The sequence below is a fragment of the Anabrus simplex genome, chromosome 11 (assembly GCF_040414725.1).
Source record: "Anabrus simplex isolate iqAnaSimp1 chromosome 11, ASM4041472v1, whole genome shotgun sequence".
Taxonomy (NCBI): Eukaryota; Metazoa; Arthropoda; class Insecta; order Orthoptera; family Tettigoniidae; genus Anabrus; species Anabrus simplex.
In genome coordinates, this window is record NC_090275.1 from 16,242,334 (window position 1) to 16,263,118 (window position 20,785).

The 20,785-nt window shown below is 39.9% G+C and overlaps 1 protein-coding gene across 2 annotated transcripts; it reads left to right on the top strand.

The window, feature by feature from the left end:
- Positions 1 to 477: 477 nt before the first annotated feature.
- On the top strand, positions 478 to 16,777 carry LOC136883532 (lysosomal-associated transmembrane protein 4B). 2 transcript variants are annotated; one of them, XM_067155899.2, is made up of 6 exons: positions 478 to 613; positions 6,522 to 6,623; positions 12,370 to 12,496; positions 13,014 to 13,099; positions 14,274 to 14,427; positions 16,315 to 16,777. In XM_067155899.2, exons 2-6 carry the CDS (start codon positions 6,546 to 6,548, stop codon positions 16,392 to 16,394), a joined length of 525 nt encoding a protein of 174 aa, XP_067012000.2. In that variant the 5' UTR covers positions 478 to 613; positions 6,522 to 6,545; the 3' UTR covers positions 16,395 to 16,777. The 2 variants fall into 2 exon arrangements, with proteins under 2 accessions (XP_067012000.2, XP_068085836.1); XM_068229735.1 differs by lacking the exon at positions 478 to 613 and adding an exon at positions 713 to 736.
- Positions 16,778 to 20,785: the final 4,008 nt, after the last annotated feature.

Here is a 20,785-nt window from a genome sequence, read left to right on the forward strand (position 1 = left end):
CCTCTATTCAGAAACAGTTCCTTCTTTTTTGTTTTTTGTATTTTTACAATTTGATTTACGTCGCACCGACATAGATAGGTCTTATGGCGACGATGAAATGGGAAAGGGCTAGGAGTGGGCGAAAGCGGCCGTGGCCTTAATTTGCGTGGTGAATAAAACCACGGGATACCATCTTCAGGGCTGCCGACAGTGGGGTTCGAACAGAAATAGCTTCACTACCAGGTCATGGTGAGATTATTCACCCTTACCCCGAAATTGAACTTTCAATTGTATGTAACGGCAGTGAAACGATTTCTCCTCTACTGTTCATCCGTGACAGAAAGGAAGAAGGAAAGCGAAGAGTTGATCTTCAACGTGCTAGAAGGGACACCTAGAGCAATGTTATGCCGTGTAGACATGCCCCCCTCCCTACTCCCACCACAACACCGCGTCGTGAACTGCACTCGGAACATCTAGTCGTCTACTAAACTCTGCACTAGAGGACGTCCCGGATACAGCAAGTAAACAACCAGAGAGGGAGGTGGTTAATGTCTGTTGCCCTATATAACCACAACATTGCCAGTAATCGACGCCAGAACGTATACTCTAAGATCAACGTATTAGTAAGACCAAGGTAACATCATAGTGTGATCAAAAGTGCTTTAGTTGTTTATTCAGTGATGTAAAGTGATCCAGTGTGCAGGTGTGGCGCGGTTATGTGGAAACACACCGAGTGTTTATGTTGTACATGTTTTAGGTGTGCATTCTTGTGTATTTGAGGAGTTTCTTTTTTGTGAAAACTCCTCTGCTGCAATAATCTCATAACTCAGGAAACATAAAATAGAGATGTTCACGGCTTGAGTTTGCAGATACACAAATACCGTATTCTATACAGAAACGTGCTATAACTCTCAAAACTGGCAACAAACAAAAAGAATGTAATAACTCGAATGAATTGTTGCTCTCTATTTTCGTTTCTAAAATACACTGTTATCGTAAGATAAATAGTGTGAAAATTGGAATGGCATTAAGTACATTGCTATCAATGTGAAGCCGTTACCGTACGGCACCCCTTGTTCTAAGTCAGCTATTCTCTGTGGAATTTGTCTCGCTTCAGTGGCTCCAAACAAATGTTAATTTTTTCGAACACAGAAATTAACTAAACCAAATTCAAATGGAATAAGTTCTTACATTAAAGTTAATGTTTAAAAGTTGTTTCCACGCTAATGCAATTAATATTTTATAAACACAAAATGTTATTTTATGTTTACTGTGAAAGGAGTCCGTCTCCTTATCAGCCTTCGGTTCCGAGGGTCCCGGGTTTAACTCGCGTTCGGGGACTGGGCGTTTGTGTTAGGCTCAACATACCCTACTTCTGTTCAAGTGTATACAACACACCACAGAAACACGCGTAACATCCACATTGAGGGGCGGCCTTAATAAACTGGGAAAACTGCCAGGAAGATTATTTTCTGTTAAATAAAGTTGCTTCAAACCACTTCAGATAATATTTTACGACTGGAAATTTAATTCGCTATTTAAAAGGAATTAAATTCGATAGCTCGGAACTACTTAGGATAATAGTTTGCAAACGCGAATTTAATGAAACCTTTAAACAATTAAATAAGAGGATTAATTCAACTAATAATTTACAAACACAGATTTGATCTAAAATAATTAATACTCCTGTCTCACTAGCCTGTCTCGCGCATCCTAAGGGGCTGTAAATGATCTGCAACTATAATGTACCATTCCACGGTCTGTAGTGACAGTTTTTTTTTAATAAATGCATGCATATAGCAGAAGATTTCTGTACAATGTGCTTTACGTCGCACCGACCCAGATAGGTCTTAAGGCGACAATGAGATAGGAAAGAGCTAGGATTGGAAAGGAAGCGGCCGTGGCCTTAATTATGGTACAACCCCAGCATTTGCCTGGTGTGAAAATGGGAAACCACGGAAAACCATCTTCCGGACTGCCTACAGTATAGTAGGAGATAAGAGGAAGACAGTGATGAAAAAAAATCCCTAATCAGGGTAACGGTAACTCTTCGACTGTAAGAAGCTATATTTTAGTGGCTCATTGCATACAGCACGACGAACACTGGCAATTATTCTAAATACACAGCGGTATTTTCTGGCTTCATATTACGAGTACGAAGTGCGACCTTTTGTATCAACTACTGTACACAGAACTGCACTACGTTATCTCACATACTGAGGTGGACAATAATGGCACTGTGTCGCCGAGTTACGATAACTTCGTGCTGTGATTCATGACTTCGTGACAAACACGTTACTGCTTAATTCCTCAGCTGCACGTCGGCAGGTATAGTTCCTGTCACTGAATGACACTATGAATCACGATGATCCTATCCACTATAGAGTTTATCTCAAGCCAGTACCATATTGTAGTTATAATAAACACAGTTTTTCAGTTGGTTTGAGCGACGCCGGATTGCCAAAATATTGTTCTAAAAGACGAATCTTCCGCATGCAAGCGTTATTGAATACCAACAGATACACTTGCTACTAACATGGAAATTTCGTCTGTACACTTCAATTTTCTTTCTTTTTTGTTATTTGCTTTACGTCGCACCGACACGGATAGGTTTTTTGGCGACGATGAGGGAGGAAGGGGCTAGGAGTGGGAAGGAAGCGGCCGTGGCCTTAATTAAGGTACAGCCCCAGCATTTGCCTGGTGTGAAAATGGGAAACCACGGAAAACCATCTTCAGGGCTGCCGACAGTGGGGTTCGAACCCACGATCTCCCGAATAAACTTCAAATTTTAGCCTGATACTTCTGTTTTATCTGGGATTAGATGTACAAAAGTCCAAAGAGGAAGGTTCAGCTCAATATTAATTTGTTTCGACGGCCGGGCTGGGCATTAGGCTAAACATTATTTTATAGGCACAGAGTGTCGTACTAATACCAAGGGGGCCAATGCAGGAAATGTCAAATCTATCCGTTAATAATAATTATTGACAATTAACAGTAATTTCGAGTGGGTAGTTATCTGATGAGGGCGGTCGTCGTCTGCTTGTTTGTGTGGTGACGTGTGCCGTGCGAACGAAGGGAACGCACTCGGGGTCCCAGGACCGAAGGCTAACACGCTGACCAGTCAGCCACAGGACGGCTATTTGATGAGGTGATGATTGTTGTTTAAAGGAGCCTAACATCTAGGTCATGGCTCCCTAATGGTGAAAGACGATAAGAAAGGAAATGTTAGGCCGTAATGCAAAAAATACTGACTATGACATTAAAACAATGGTGATGACTATATGATGAAAATGAAATAGTGGATCTAATTCGCAACGTCTTAATTTTTACAAAATGATTAAGAAAAAAATTAAAATGTAATAAAATTAGTCACTAACTTACAAATAAAATCATATATATTGATCAATTTAAAAGCTAAAAACATTTAAACAGTCATAAGAATAAAAGCGCCGTTCACAATAAAAGGGAAGTTTGAAAAAGAGTTAAACATTTTACTTTTAAAAGTATCTTAAAAACACACTTTTCCCTTTGCGAAAATTAAATGATCATAAATATATCTCCCGGTGATGGTCATCCATCAACGTCTACTAATTTCTGGTGACCACCAGCCATAAGACAGCCTGCACGGTTGCTAGGTAACAATACTTTACATCACAGCCTGCACGGTTGCTAGGTTCAATACTTTACATCACAGCCTGCACGGTTGCTAGGTAACAATACCTTACATCACAGCCTGCACGGTTGCTAGGTTCAATACTTTACATCACAGCGTGCACGATTGCTAGGTAACAATACCTTACATCACAGCCTGCACGGTTGCTAGGTTCAATACTTTACATCACAGTGTGCACGGTTGCTAGGTAACAATACCTAACATCACAGCCTGCACGGTTGCTAGGTTCAATACTTTACATCACAGCCTGCACGGTTGCTAGGTAACAATACCTTACATCACAGCCTGCACGGTTGCTAGGTTCAATACTTTACATCACAGCGTGCACGATTGCTAGGTAACAATACCTTACATCACAGCCTGCACGGTTGCTAGGTTCAATACTGTACATCACAGCGTGCACGGTTGCTAGGTAACAATACCTAACATAACAGCCTGCACGGTTGCTATGTTTACACTTCCATCACACATTTTGCGCGTCATGTTACACAAATTTTCGGATGACCCCCAGCCATCAGACATATTTATGTCTAAAGGCCACTTTCCTCATAAAACTGATGAAGAGGTCTTTTAACTGCTCGTCATCTCGGAGAATGAGGGAGATGGTACTCGGAAGTTGTGGACTACTGCGTAGATCTATCAGGTCCGCGAACTACGTTTAGATGGCATGTGTGCATTTCTCTGTTAATAACAGCTCTGCCGAAAAACCGTACATAGCAGTTGTGCTAGATTTAATTTCCGATGCTATATGTGTTTTTAACGTTTCGAGTCTCGTTGGTCAAAGAACAAAATGTCGCCGTCAGAATGTTGGCCGGGAGGGTAGGGAGGTGGTGGTATACAATTTATATTCACTAGACTGCGTGTCAAAAGCCTGGGTTAAATTACAAACCTCTCCGCAGTGCTAATTAGGAGGGAGGGCAAATGACGCTGTTGATGGTGATTCGTCCGTCGGATGGCGACGATAAACCTTGGTGTTATTCGGCAAGAGTAGGCTATGTGCCGGCATCGGGTTTCACCCTCTCCCTTGCTACTATTCATCTCACTTCATACCCGACCCCGTAGAAGAACAGGACGAGGGTTGGACTCTCATACATGTGTGCTTTTAACATGCGAGGAATAACAACGGAGATATTCGCTGTTACATATTTTGACAAACTTTCAATTATTTTCAGAATAATTCGTTCATTACATCTGCAATGTTCTTAGCCTTCAAAGCTAAACAACAACAGAAACATTAAATGACTGGGGTGTTCTGTCTTTTCTGGAGCCACTCATCATTGCGGAAAGGATAACGAAAATACGGTTCATGCAAACTAACCGGTCATACGCGTACAGCTCCACATTCACAAAGTTCAGCAGGAACCAGGGGACGTATTCACACAATAAAATATTCAGCTTTTTATGAGGAATACTTCCGTCACTTCTCCGTAAAAAATGGGTGCCAAAGAAAGAATAACAAAAATGTTTATTGGCTTTACGTACCACTCACTACTTTTATGGTTTTCGGAGACGCCGAGATGCCAAAATTTTGCCCCGTGGGAGTTCTTTTACGTACCGGTAAATCTACCCACACGGGGCTGACGTAGTTCAGCACCTTCACATTCCACCGGACTGAGCCAATATAAAACCTGCCAACTTCGGTTCAAAGAGCCAGGAACTTTACCACTCAGCCGGGCGGAAAAGAGAGACTGACTGATAAAACTGCAGCAGTGTTTATTCTTTAGGAATTGCAAGGAAGCTCACATGATGGAAATCTTTACCAGTGTCATCTGTTACTTCCAAAAATGAGTCCGCCTCTATGGCTAAATGATTAGCGTGCTGGCCTTTGGTCACAGTGGTCCCGGGTTCGATTCTCGGCAGGGTCGGGAATTTTAACCATCATTGGTTATTTCGCTGGCACAGGGGCTGGGTGTATGTGTTGTCTTCATCATCATTTCATCCTCATCGTGACGCGCAGGTCGCCTACGGGAGTTAAATGAAAAGACCTGCACCTGGCGAGCCTCGGACACTCCCGGCACATAAGCCATGCGCCATTTCATTTCATTCCAAAAATGAACAAATATGAACTTAGCAGAAGAACCATACGAAGAGCCTTACATTGCTAACAATTTTCCTACCATAAGCAACGATAGAATAATAATAATAATAATAATAATAATAATAATAATAATAATAATAATAAAAATAATAATAACTCTTTTCTAGGACAACAGTATGTCGTCGGTTTAAATCTATAGTAGGTGCTTTTTCTTCCTAGTAGTTAAACGTGGCGCGGAAGGTTTTCGGCGAAGTGAGAATGGGAGAACGAGAGGACTGGAAAGGAAAAGGTCAGGATTTGCAACCCGAATGCAGGCTAACAGATACACAATGCGAACCAAGCAGCCAGCTTGCTCGGTTTATGAAACTTAGGACTTAACTAAAGGAAATTACAAAGTTACACATTTAATTTAATGTTTCCGCGCTAACTCAAATAATGTTTTACAAACGGGAATTAAATTTAATATGAAATGAAATAAAAATTTTCCAAGCTACTTGCGATAACATTTTACGAACATACATTGAAGTTAACATGTAAAATAATTAATGCTCTTTTGTCACTGAATGTAACTCATCCCGCTGTGATCTACAGTACATTACTAACACAATAATCTAACTTTGTACGGATAAAATAGGCAACCGGAAGATTCAGTGTTACCACCGAACTCCTCAATTCTTCTCTGACACATGGTTGTCTGGCAATTACAGTCTGCAGCTTTTAACATCGATCATGAACTATAAGAGCATCGCAGTCTTGATCACAGATATCTTTTAATTAAATTATTTTTCTGTACTATCGTCTGTGTACTGAGCTGGTGTTTATTCTCTTCAGAGGTCCTGATATCGACACTTCACCATGACCATCACCGTGAAGCAATGCTGTTGTGGATGCACGCTCAAAACAGGCACCATCATCATTGGCGTCCTGTACGGGGTAAGTACTTTCATTATTGGTTAAATGTTAATTAATTACACAGTTATGAGCCAAGGATGGATTTATCAGTAAATCCGAGGGCTAAATCACATTTAATGAGATTTTATTGCCCATACATTTTTAGATTTTCATCACTCAAACAAATTAGCAGTTTCCAAACTAAATTGGTATATCATATATTAATCAACTTATTGCAGAAACAGGCTTTTGATGTTAACTAAGATCCTCCATTTTCAAAAGCTTCTGTTGAAACCTCAGCATTTCCAAAAACCAGTGACAGAGAAGCCTTTCGTTTCGACTAATTTTCAGAAACAACTTCATTATTTACGTTGACAACAAGGCTTTAAAATTATGACAGCATGCAGTGAGATGATTAGCTTCACTGTATGAGTACTGCGTCATGCATTTTTAGCATTTGATATTTACAGTATATGTATCATGAAATAAAATCCCCAGAAGATGTCTGTCGGTGTGTTTGTTCGAGGTAATCTCTAGAACTGCCGAATGGATTTTGTTGCGATTTACACCGTTGTAAAAATAACGAAATATTAATCGATGGCAAAAGGGAGAGAAAAAGAAATTGCCATTCGTGCGCATTCATGTTCGCGTGGAAGTATTGTTGAGTATAAAATGGTGAAAAGAATTGTCCTTACGCCAATTTTTAAAACATAAGCCTCAATAACAGTTTTTATGTTATAGTTGGCAGTGAAAAAACCATTGATAACATTAGAAACCTTATTTTGAGATTAATCTTTACCAAAAGAAATTCTTCATTCACCTCAATAATCTAATTAAGGTACAAATGACCTTTGTAGTATTTCATTTGCATGAATGGTTCAGGAGTTATGGTTGTATCAGTGAAAGCACACGGATAGTTTAAATACTGCATGTGGGAGAACAGGCTGGCGACTGCGAGGACGTTAGAATAATGTCGCACTAAGTTATTACATCCATCAGCAGGAAAGCAACTAATGTCGTCCACAAGGAAATGTTAAACAAGTTGCATAATCAGAGAAAACATAATGTACACATGGCTGTCAACTTCACATCCAAAACCATAAAGTTACAGCTGTGTGCGTCCATTATTATGCCTATGGCTCTATATGTATGTGTATTGTGAAACATGGAAGATGTCAGCGAATTCATCGCACAAGCTCGACATCTTTCATCAACAATGAGTCAGACGAACTCTAAAAACAAGCTACCGTGACCACAGTAAGAATGAAGAAGATCTTCGCAGAAGTGGTCTGTGTAGTTTGCAGAAAATCATTCCCAAAAGACGACTGCGATTTGCAGGGAGGTGGATAATCTTCGTACCGTACCGAGAGGCTAACTTGCGACAGCGAATTTTAAAAAAAGTAAAATATACCAATTACAGTACTCAGTTATATTTTCTTGTCAAATTTGTTCAGCTTCATAAATTGGTTACATATATTTCTGGAACGTTTTTAATCAACAAACTGCATTAATTTACAAAAAATATTTTACGGATCGACGCGTTAAATGTAACTATCAACGAAAATATAAACAATCTTTAAATAGTTCTTGTTAGTTCTACAATCCGAAGATTGGAGGGACGCGATTATACTTTCTTACTTTTCCCTTTCTTCAGTCAGTCGTTTAATTCCGACGCAGAATTTTGTATTCACGTCTTCTTAGCCTGCTTCTTTCTGCCCTCCCCACCACACACGCCTATTTTCCCCGCCGAAACTAACTATAAAGGCGTTGTGCCTGTAGAGGTGTCCAATAAACCGATCTCCACGTCTCAGAAGCTTCTTCTGAATACTTCTCTTTTGCTCCAACTCTTGACAGCATGTCTTCACTAGTCATTTTTCCTGTCCAGATATTCGTCTCCAAAAGCAGAAATCAACTGTTTCTAAACGATCGTTTTCAAATTCGTTGACGGTCAAAGTTTCGAGTTTTAAATGTTTATAAATGTTGCTATTTTCACTTCTTTGGACAGAGTTTTAGTGTGGACCTAACATGTTCCAAAATGAGAAGGCAAAAAAAAAGAGGTGGGGGAGAAGGCGGGTATTCTACATATGCTTCACACAAACTAACTTTTCGTTAGGCATCAAAGATTAGACAGAGATAGCCGACTTCTTCCACGAGAACATATAACACGGTATTATTATGATGTAGTTAAGAAGGCGTCCCACAGCCCTGTATTCACTCATACAGGAAGGTGATGTCACACAGCAAGCTGAACCTTTTTCCGTCCTTGACATGTGGTATTCTTAACGAACAGCTGCAGGGCGGAAGTCAATTACTCTAGTTAGCATAGCTAACTCCCAGCATGCACACCAATAGGCACGAGCAGATTTTAACATTTTGAACAACTAGTGGCTGCATTGTCAGTAAGATTCTCAACCTTTACCTCAACACTCTTTGTCAGCTTTTGTTCATTTCTGACCCCGACAGTATAAGGTTTGCGAAGTTTTAAGCATCGTTTGTTTACCAATATCTGTAACCGTTTTATTTCTTCTTTCTACCCAGTATGTCTGCGTGTCTACGCCTTAGTCCCTTTCCCTGATACGGGGTCGAGGATGAAGCGACATTAAATCATTACGGCCAGATGCCCTTCTCGACGCCAACCACAGTCGAGGAGCTACTGAAGAAGAAATTAGTGATGGTGAATGAAACTGGGGAAGGAGGTGGAATGAATCTGCTCTGGCCTACGAGAAGGAACTGTTCCGGCATTTGGTTATTTGTTAGGTCAGCAGCCCAGAAGCTGGTTGCATCCTCAAATAGCACTACCAAAGGCTATGCAGTTATAGGGAAACCGCAAAAACCAATGGCAGAGCCCAAATGAGGCGTACTAGGCAAGATGAGGAGTGAGGTAGTTTGCCATTGCTTTCCTCACTGGGCCAGAATGTGCCACTGCAGCACGACTGACCCTATGTGCAACACCTTTCATAACACTCAGACACTATTTGTGCTCCGAGTGTCATTACTCAGCACCACCCATACCCCAGCAGCTTCCATATTGTCACAGCCATGGATGAGACTGGGACTTCAGTGGAAGCTACACTTTGCTCTGGCCTGTGCCAAGAGACGGATACAAAAGTACTGCATCCATCAAGGAATGGCAATAGGCCGCCCGGCATTTGGATGGAAATCAAAACGGGAAACCACACGAAACCATTCTCAGGATGGTGGTGTTCGAACCCACGCGTCTCCCAATGTACAGCTTGGTTCGAAACCGGTCCGCTCAGTATCTATTCAAATGATTCGAGGATTTGGGCACCGATTTGCTTACGCTGAAGGGCTTTCCAACTTAGCGTGCGTGGGCGACCACAGGACACTCTCTCTATCTGCCTGATATCGCTTCCACATACTGGTCACTGGTCTTCGGTGTCGCAACGGCGTTCGCAGCTCTTGGCTTTCTTTCAGCATTCGCCCAAGTCCCGGTTTCTTCCATTTTTCCCTTTGTTTATTATTCATAGAAGATGGTTGCTCAGTTGCACTTCTTCTTAAAACGACGACCCCACCATCACCATCTTTCTTTCCGTGTGGGTGGGGCCGGTAGAATACATTCACAGTACCCCTTGGTTGCGTTCACAAACTACCACTCTCCAACTTCGAGTAGACTCAGAGTTCACTCCATCCGTTCACGAAAGCAAAGAGTTAACTCTACAAGGTGTTCAGAAAATGCATTCAAGTTAACTCATAGTGTAGTCTTTACTCCGCGTAAATAGGCAAGTAGATTTAACTCGACATGCGCAGTAATGCATTCACTCTTAACGGTGAAAAATATTAAAAAACAAGTACTAGTATATTGACACGGCAATGAATTCAAATTATTTTCTAGTTGTCGACAAAGAAGGACGTTATGTAGTGAATGAACGAGATATTTGCGTCCAAAGCAGGAAAAGTACTTAGGCACCTATTTGATAATCGGAGAAATTACATCATTACATTTTTATAAGAATATCCATGTTATGAATGATAAGGTGATTTATTGCAGGTGATTTATTAACCTCACATTTCTAAGATTTATTTAGTAAATGTATAATATGTAACTTTGTTTATTATAGACGACCTTCTGAATGCGACCATTTAATTATATTATCAAAAACACCACACAATGCACGTATAACTCTCTCGAAACAGATCTGTATGAATCAGGCGTTGGTAAGAGCCAAATTACAGCCAGAAGTTGCTTTCGTGGGCCTTGCAATGGTCTTCCCCGGTCCCCGATTTTGGATTTAGAAAGTTTAGGGCCAGCGACTCTTAGCAGATGTTCGAATGCTGATCTCTGCAATCGAAAACGTTGTTTACATTCAGTTTCGTCGTAGTTATTAACAACACAATCTACATATACAGTTTGTAAATGGCCTATCGCGCACCACTGCAGGGCCGATATATTGGTACTCATCATCATCGTCATAAGATTGTTCCTACGAGATAAAGATTAACGGATACTGTTTCAAGGCACAACTCGGTGAGGAAAATAGTACGAACTCACAGCACACCGCTATGAAGAACCTCGCCTGAAAATTAGTCATTGAAATCCTCTCAAATGAGGTTATGGTAAAACGACCTTCTTTAAGTGATTAGTCTGTTTTGTTACTCTGTATTCACTCCAAGCGTTCATGTTACTCAGAGTTAATCTTACTAGTTACTCCGTGATACTCTACTCGGAGTCGTATTTTGTGAACGCAGCCCTTGTCTGTCGTAAGAGGCAACTAAAAGGGAAAACACCAGTGTCTCTCCTTCCCAGCGTGGGATGGCATTGCTTCAGTCTCGTGAATTTCAACTTTCCCACCCGACCTCTCACTTGCTCTCTTCCCACCTCGACGGTGTTAAGTTTGCGACGCCTTCGTGGTCCTTACTTTTATTTTGCCGATATCTTCATTCTTCGAATGACTCAACTACTTCCTTTTCTTCATATTAGTGTTAACAGAGGATGGTTGGGTGATCACTGCCGTTTCTGGTTTGGTTTTTACATCCTACTAACTACTACTTTTACAGTATCCGGAGACGCCGAGGTGCAGTAATTTAGTCCGGCAGAGGTTCTTTTACGTGCCAGAAAAATCTACCGACAAGGGACTGACTGAGGTATTTGAGCAAGTTCAAATCCGAACGGACTGAGCCACCAGACTGGGGTCAGAAGGCCAGCGCCTCAACCGTCTGAGCCACTCAGCCCGGCACGGTACTTCCAGAGTACCTTCATTTGCTGCCGATCTTTTAGATACGCCTAGATGCCGCAATTATGTCCGCGAAAACGACAAAAGAAAAGGCTAGGAAAACAACAGATAGGGAATCTGCCACCTGGGCATCTGCCCTAAATGCAGATCAGTAGTGATTGATTGATTGATTGATTGATTGATTGATTGATTGATTGATTGATTGATTGATTGAAAGGGGAGAGCTCTTACGCAGACAGTCTGCGATCAGTGCTGGAAGTATATACAGTTTGTTTAACGTCTTATGACGACGATGGGATTGGAAATGCCTTGAAGTGGGAAGGAAGCGTCCACGGGCTTCATTGAGGAACACCAGCGCCTGGTGTGAATATGAAAGACCACGGAAAACCATCTTCACCACTGCCGAGATTGGAGTCCGAACCGCGAAGCCAACACCGACAGCAATAAAACTATTGAAAGACTAACGGAACACTTTTCTTATCTTCCTCTACGTTTCAGTTAAAATACATTTAAGTTTTCAAAAAAACTATAATTAGCGTTTGGAAACCAAATTCATTGTTTCAATTGCAGTTCAATATTTTTTGTTTCATTTGCAGCTGGGAGCCCTCGCCGGGCTTGTGTCCAACATCATGAAGGCCGGAGCTGAACAGATGAGCCCTGAAATTGCCAAGCACTTGAACTTTACTGAAGAAATGAGGGAACAGTACAACAATATAATCAGAGGTACGTAGCGAGCTCGTGACAAGTTCCAAAACCTAATTACAAAAGGGAACATTTGCTATCTCCTTGCAAATGTCTACCACCCTTTCCCCCATACGATAGCTTACAGGCCCTAAATCTGATTGATGATTGTTGATTAAACAGGCCTAATACGCTAGGTCATCGGCCTTGTACATCTAAACCAGTATTCCCTATGTAGATGCCAGATGCAATGTTTGTCAATGTAGCCAGCTACCGGCGAGATACACGTGGTCAGGCATAAAATATAAAATCGAATTATACTGTTCAGTGTTTAAATATGTTAACGACATAGAGATTATGAATGCCTCGAATTAAACAAAAAACAAAAAAACAAAAAAGAAACAACGAAAAATAAGTATTTATGAGACTTAAATCACTATGCTGCACCTTGAAGAGAAACTCCCATCTTTTACCAAGGTTTATATTTATGGCGATTGACTTCGATACTATTAGAGATTTCTGAACGCACTACAGTTCTGCTCGCTTTCTTTCTTTACAGCTTCGTCGTATATCAATATTGTGGTGGCGATCATTCTGTGTCTGCAGCTCATCCTCTGCATCCTGCTGGTCTACGGAGCCAACAACGTAAGTCGGTCTTTATCAACAAAGTTTAAAGAGAAAAGCGTGTAAAGAACTCGGAAAAATTTAAGTGCTTGTCTCACGTTCACCTTTCTCCCAGATCTTCCCAGTGGGTTCCTTTCTCCAGAGGGGACAGTGCACACATTTAAAGTATTATGGCTTATCTTTCTCCTTTTAATAATAATAATAATAATAATAATAATAATAATAATAATAATATAGAAAACATCTCAGAGAATAATATTTCAGACCTTTTTTAAACAGCAGTTCGTATCGTCGATATGTTGATTACCCAACGTAAATATATAAAAACCGACTAAATAATAGTATAGAAAAATGATTAAAACACAAGGATTAATTGCAACGAATTGCTAAAGATGACAAAATGAGGCAAAATGGCAAAAAAGACCTAAAAATTAAAAACGACGAAAAATGACTTCTTAAATAAGCATTCCTGTAATCAGGGGCGGGGTTGTCATGATCAGGATTTATATATAGAAATCATCAATGTGTATGACGCACCAGACAAAAGATGTCACGTCATCAAAATATATCATCATCATCATCATCATCGAAACGAATGTACAGAGAAGAAGTCTTCTATATGTTCGTTTATCCTCTTATCGTGGCCTGCCAGTAAGAATATAATGCTATGTTACTTACGGCTCTCCTTTGCGACCTTATCGGCTAACTTGCTTCCCACTGTACTCATGTGACTTGGGAGCTATGTAAATATAATTCTATCCAGCTCGATAGCTGCAGTCGCTTAAGTGCGGCCAGTATCCAGTTATTCGGGATATAGTGGGTCCGAACCCCACTGTCGGCAGCCCTGAAGAAGGTTTCCCGTGGTTTCCCATTTTCACACCAGGCAAATGCTGGGGCTGTAACTTAATTAAGGCCACGGCCGCTTCCTTCCCACTCCTAGCCATTTCCTATCCCTTCGTCGCCATAAGACCTATCTGTGTCGCCGCGGCGTAAAGTAACTTGTAAAAAAAATGTAATTTTGCCGCTTATCTTTCACAACCCCGCCAGAGGCTCAAAGAGTCTGCCTTATTTGGTTTGTTCTGCTAACAGTCATACATTTGATTTTGTTGATAATTATTATAAGCAATACAAATGTGATTATGTGCAGTATTTCTCCTCGCTGTGTAACGTTAATGGACGGCTATTTTGTTGACAGGAAAACCCTCGCCTGATTAGGCCCTGGATCATCTACTCCATAGTGTCAGTCACCCTGTCATCGATCATCTACTTAATCCTGATGATCCTGTCCTTCGTGTACTTGAGCGCAGCTTCCGGTATTGCCATTCTCATCGGGACTGCACTATATATAGGTGAGTACAGCCCTTTAGGGTAGACGATGGCTGAATAATGGTTACATTTTGAAATTATCATAGTTTTAGTAATATTTGAGGTAGACAAATGAAATTTTGCGCACATATTCGCGTTAGAGTAAGCACTGTAGGTGAAGCTTCTTGACATTTCTTATTGATACTGTAACCTTTCAGTCAATTTCCATTCTTTTTACTCATCACAACTTGTACATATTGGTTTATGACAGCAGAAATTTCTTTAGCTGGAAAAATGTCTTTATATTTTAATGAGGTTAATTTTAATAGATTAAAAAGTTATTGTTTATTTTTGTCACTTCATGAGACCCCAGTTATAAACAAAATAATTATATCAAAAAAAGCTTCCAATAAAATTTACTTTAGAGAGGGGTGTCCAGCTTCATAAAAATTCTGTGCATACAGTAGTTCTCGAAAAATGTACCTCATCATCATCATCATCATTTCCCATCACCCAGCTGTAGCCAGGTCTTTCCACCACTCCTTCTCCAACACTGTGTCCCAGTCCAGGTTTCTTTCTACAATACTGTGTTGGATTGTGTCCTTCCATCTCAATCGTGGTCGTCCGCGGCCTCTCCTTCCTTACATTTGCATTTCCATCACCTTTTTTGGCATTCTTTCGTCACTCATTCACTTTATGTGTCCAAACCATCTTAATCGACTCTTCTCTATTCTATCATTCTTTTTTTCCACTCCAATCTCTTCCCGGATTTTCTCATTCCTTATTTTGTCTCTTCTACTCTTCGGTATCATACTCCTCAAGAACTTCACTTCAGCTGCTTGTATTCGACTCTCATCCTTCTTTGTCAGTGTCCAAATTTCTGCTCCGTGAGTTGTTATGGGTACGTAATACATCTTGTACATAGTTTCCTTTGCTTCCATTGGCACATCTTTGTCCCATAACATGTTTCTTACAGTATGACAGAAACAGCTTCCAGCTCGAATCCTCTCACTAATTTGAGTATCCAGTCGAGCATTCTCCATTAATTCACTTCCCAGGTATTTGAACGTCTCCACTACCTCCAGGGGCTTGTCTGCATGTCCTTCTCCCCTCTAGGCATAACAAGAGTTTTACTTTTTTTCTACACTTATTTTCAATCCACATTCTTGGATCTTCCCATTCTCACCATATCCAACTGTTCTTGAACCTTCATGTCGTCTTCTCCCCAAATCACAATATCATCTGCAAATAACAACATGTTAATTTCTCTTCCTCCATATGCTGCTTTTGCTGTTGTCATGATGCTATCCATTACTATTGTAAACAGGATTGCTGATCAAAATGTCTCTATGCCATGGAAACTGTAATGCTTGAAAAACAAGTAACAAGAAGAGAAAGAATATAGTTATGGGGGTACTGAAACTTCTTTATCCACAATCGTTGCACTTTCTTGAACACACCACCAAATCCTACCAACCTAAACTACGTAACTTACGATATAATCTTGGTGTAATGAAGATGTTATTTTCACAAGAAATGACCATCAGACAAACAGAACACCAGGGCCCAACAAACAGCTAGACTTCTATCACACAGACTGACTGAAGCACACCTATCGCATAAGTAAACATTACAGTCATCTTAAATCTGCTGCATACCAGATCTCGTGCCAATTTTTTTAAAAATAACGTTTCACTGAGCAGGGGACGTGGCTTATGTAAGACTTCGAATGTTTAGATTAATTAACCCATTAATAATTTCATTTAAGGCATACAATTTTGGGAATATATTCTCAAAGTAGAGACTATATATAAATGTATGTTTTTCAAAATTTAATGCCATCGTCTCTCCTTGAAAATGAAAGGCCACAAAGTTGCTCCTCTCTGCTTCTATACTTCACTGTGCATAACGCTGTATTATTCTGTTTCCAGCCCTCTCAGCGTATTTCATCATTGTGGTGAACAGCTTCCACCTGGATCTAGTGGGCCAGCGAAATCCGAGCAAGATATAACACCAGATCGTGAGAGACCAACAATCGTGTGCTTGAATGAACTCAAAACTCACTTTATAGTAAAAAAAAAAAAAAATGATTTTGTCTTGTTTGGAGACTGTTGCGAGCATGGGCATTGTACATACGCTTCTAGAATACAATAGTTCGTTTTCTTCTAATGATTAAAATGATGCATTTTATACAATATTTTTATTGTACAAATTACACTGAGCATTTAAATGAAGAGTAATTCATATTCTACAAAAGATTATATTGTGTGTTTACAAGAGAGTTACATTAATGATGATGTAGTTCTATTATTGTTATTATATTTCAGTAATCTCGTAATTGGTGTACATATCCTGAATTTTGATAATAAAATACATGCTTTTTTAAGATAAAAAGATCCGAAATATTCCATTCCCACTGTAGAGTAACCGGTTAGAAGTTCTGTTATACAGTTCCTTTGAATTATTTTTCAGACCCACCGTGCATACGATTTTGACGCTTGTATTTGGGTAGAAATCATTTATTTAGAAACCTCAAGATGGGTTGTAGACAATTCTGCATATCATAGAGGAAAAATGGTGCAGCCATCTAGACTGTGTAATACAGAACTACAAGACGCTGACGTTAGGGTTGCCAGACTGATTTTACGAAAAGTGGAGAAAATTCCTATTTTAAAACAAAACGTGGGAAATTAGATTAGTGGACATGTTTAGCAAACTACTGTTTACAAAACTCTTACGTTCACACCTTGTTAGTTCCAAAACCAATTCAGTCACTGAGTATGTTCCCAAACAACTTTATTTAAATTATATTCAAATTCCAAACCACTTTTTACAAATAATTCATCTCTGCATCTCACTTTCTAATATTTATGTTTGCAAAATGAAATTAACTGAAGTAGAATTATTTCTTTACAGCGAATAGTAACTTAATATTTACAATTTAGAAGGAAACATTATGCTGATTGGCAAAGGGATATACAAAAACATTTCCTTCTTCATAGTCACTAAATTTAGATATATTACTGAACACTTTTCGGTTCACGACTTCATGTAGCGGTTTGATTTACTTTACGGATAGAAACATTATTTTTGAATATTTGGAAAGCTATCTTGGGGCTGCTTTTTAAAGTGCCCTCAGAGTATCAATTTGCACTGCTAATCAATCGGCGTATATTCTCTGTCTTACTAAATACCAGAATTCTTCTCCTAATATCATACTGCTTATTTTAATATGAATCATAAACCAAAAAATTATCTCTAGTTACAGTTGACCGAAACCTTTGTGAAATCTCACCGAGTTCGTCAACTGCTTCTGGATTGGGCGTGTCCCATATTCACTCCCTGGATACAATTTTCTTACATTCTGCAAGTCTGGAAGAAGAGCTAAAATCACCTAGAGCAGAGGTGCCCAAGGTACGGCCCGCGGGCCGGACTCGGCTCTCGAAGGCATTTAACGTGGCCCCCTGGTCGAGCTTTTATAATGTGCTTAATTTTCAGTTTATGTTTTTCGTACATACCGAAAAACATAGCTCGTAAGAACTTTTTTTTAGTTTACGGAGAAAGGAGAAAAACCATAAGAAAAATGTCCGAATTATTCCTAGATTTCTTCTTCACTGGGCTGTTGGAAAGTTCCAGGATGCATAATTAATCCCACCTTAAAAAATTAGGCAAGGATTAGACTTTATCCATTCGTTTCTTGTAATTACAGCTGCAGACTTCCCCGGCTAGTGAAAGACCTGCTGCATTCCGCGGGGGATTATATAGGTACAGTTATCTTGGGACATCCACAAGAAATGGCCAGTTTAAAGCCGGAAAATGCTTTGGGAGGTTCATTGTGGTTGACTACTTCAGTGTGAACTAAAGTTCTTACGAACTACTGATATTTAAAGTCGTTTTAATAATTTATTTGTGACCGAAAATATCCCTTTCCAAACGTAGAAAAGTGGACAGTGTGCCGTGCCGTGAGGCGCAGACCTCTTATTGGTAAGTTTACTTCAAGTTACAGAGTTATCTCAATTTCTTCTGTATTGCGTGTCAGATTTTTGTTTGTATTGTCGAATAGCCATGTGTAATTGGTTGGTGATTGAAGAAGGGTGCATCTGGGTGTGTGGATGTATTTGTGTGTTAGAGATTTCCTCATCATACAAATTCCCCCTGTACAGGATGGTCCAAAAATGTTCCTTAAGATTTTTCTTTCATGCTTTTCTACATCTTGAATCAATGATCTGCCCCCAATCATGAGTGTTTTAGATGCATATAGTACTTCAGGCTTGATTACAGTGTTACAATGTCTTAATTTTGCATTTCGGGATATAGATTTTTTATTATATCTGCTCCAAGTGACTCTGTATGCTCTTCGCAAGTTTAGAGACCCTTTCTTTGCTTGCTTCACGATTGAGTCCTGAATGTTGGATGACTTCTCCCAGGTATTTCAATTTAAACACTTGGGATATTTTGCCATATTGGGTCTTCAATGGTAGTCCATGTAGGTAGCGAAGAGATCGTGCCATGTAGTGAGATTTCTGATATGAAATCTGGAGTCCTCTTCTGGATGCAATTTCATGGAGTTTTTCAATGGATGCAATCGTCTGTTATTGGACAACACTGCTAAGTCATCAGCGAAGGTCAAACACTGCAAATTAACTGTGAAGTGTGTTGATAAAGTCAGCCTACCTCGGAGAATAGTGGATTCGGCCATACAGGGTTAAGAGTAGTAGAGGGAGATCAAAGCGACGATGGTTAGACTCTATTTTTCATGATTTGATTGTAAAATGTATGGAACTAAACGAGTCCACAGCACTACTTGGAAATGGAGGATTGCGGTGGTGTTTAGTTAATGGAAATAGTAAAAATAGATACACGTATCGATGTCGCTACAGAATTCCTTCTTCCTACAGCAAGCCTGGAAATTCTCGCCTCTAATATGCATATACTAAAGGAAGTCCTGTGTTCACTAAGATACTGACCTAAAAGTTGTGCAGTACCTCGTTACATGGCTGACACACTGATACATTCTAATGACAAAGTATTGATTTCTTTCGCCGCTAAGGTGGGGTATTTTCTATATAATTTGTGGAAGGAGTTAAAAACTATTTTTTATTACTCTCCAGAGGTTTGCCAGACCCATGACTCACAGCTGTGATTTTTACCCAATGAAGCAAATTTTTATTAAACATGCATTACATGTAATATAAAAATCTCTCCTCACGAAATTTAGGAATTAATGTTGTAACTATGGGATACATTTAGTTACGGTAAGTCGAACAATCGTAAATCAATAATAATAATAATAATAATAATAATAATAATAATAATAATAATAATAATAATAATAATAATAATAATAATAATCACTGTCGGCAGCCCTGAAGATGGTTTTCCGTGGTTTCCCATTTTCACACCAGGCAAATGCCGGGGCTGTACCTTAATTAAGGCCACGGCCGCTTCCTTCCACTTCCTAGGACTTTCCTATTCCATCGTTGCCATAAGACATATGTGTCGGTGCGACGTAAAGCAAAATAATAATAATAATAATAATAATAATAATAATAATAATAATAATAATAATAGGGAGTGTTTGTGTGTGTTTTGTGTGTGTGTATGTGTGTGTGTGTGTGTGTGTGTGTGTGTGTGTGTGTGTGTGTGTGTGTGTGTGTGTGTGATGGCCAGCCAAATCTACGGCATGCCGAGATATATAATTTTGAACATAGGTAGATGGAAGGGGGGTCCGAATGCACCTCGAACCCGGATTTTTCATTTTGGATTTCGATGGTGAGTTATGAACGAAAAAGTGTGGGAAAACGTGTGTTTGGAATGACAATCCAACATGCTGTCACCAGAATTAAATGCATGGATTCAATGTCGCTGGACAACGTTCATAGGACAGGCAATACAAGTCAAGGAGCCATTTTAAGTCCACAGGGTAGGAAGCCAATTTCGGTCTCATACGGAGTGAGGGCATATGACGCTATTGGTGAAGTTAAAGCCTTGAGCTCTTCGAGAGGAGTAGCCTATGTCATCCTCATATCACGTCATTTATTTCATGTCCGCCTCCATGAAAAATGGTTAGCGTGCTGGGCTTTGGTCACAGGGGTCCCGGGTTCGATTCCGGCAGAGTCGGGAATTTTAACCATTATTGGTTAACTTCGCTGGCACGGGGGCTGGATGTATCTGTCGTCTTCATCATAATTTCATCCTCATTACGAAGCGCAGGTCGCCTGCCAGAGTCAAATCAAAAGACCTGCACCTGGCGACCCGAACATGCCCTCGCACACTCCCGGCACTAAAAGCCATACGCCATTTAATTTCATTTTTATTCATTTAATCTCGTTAACTAAACATAATGTTATTTGATTTACGTCCCACTAACTACTTTTATGGTTTCCGGAGATGCCGAGGTGC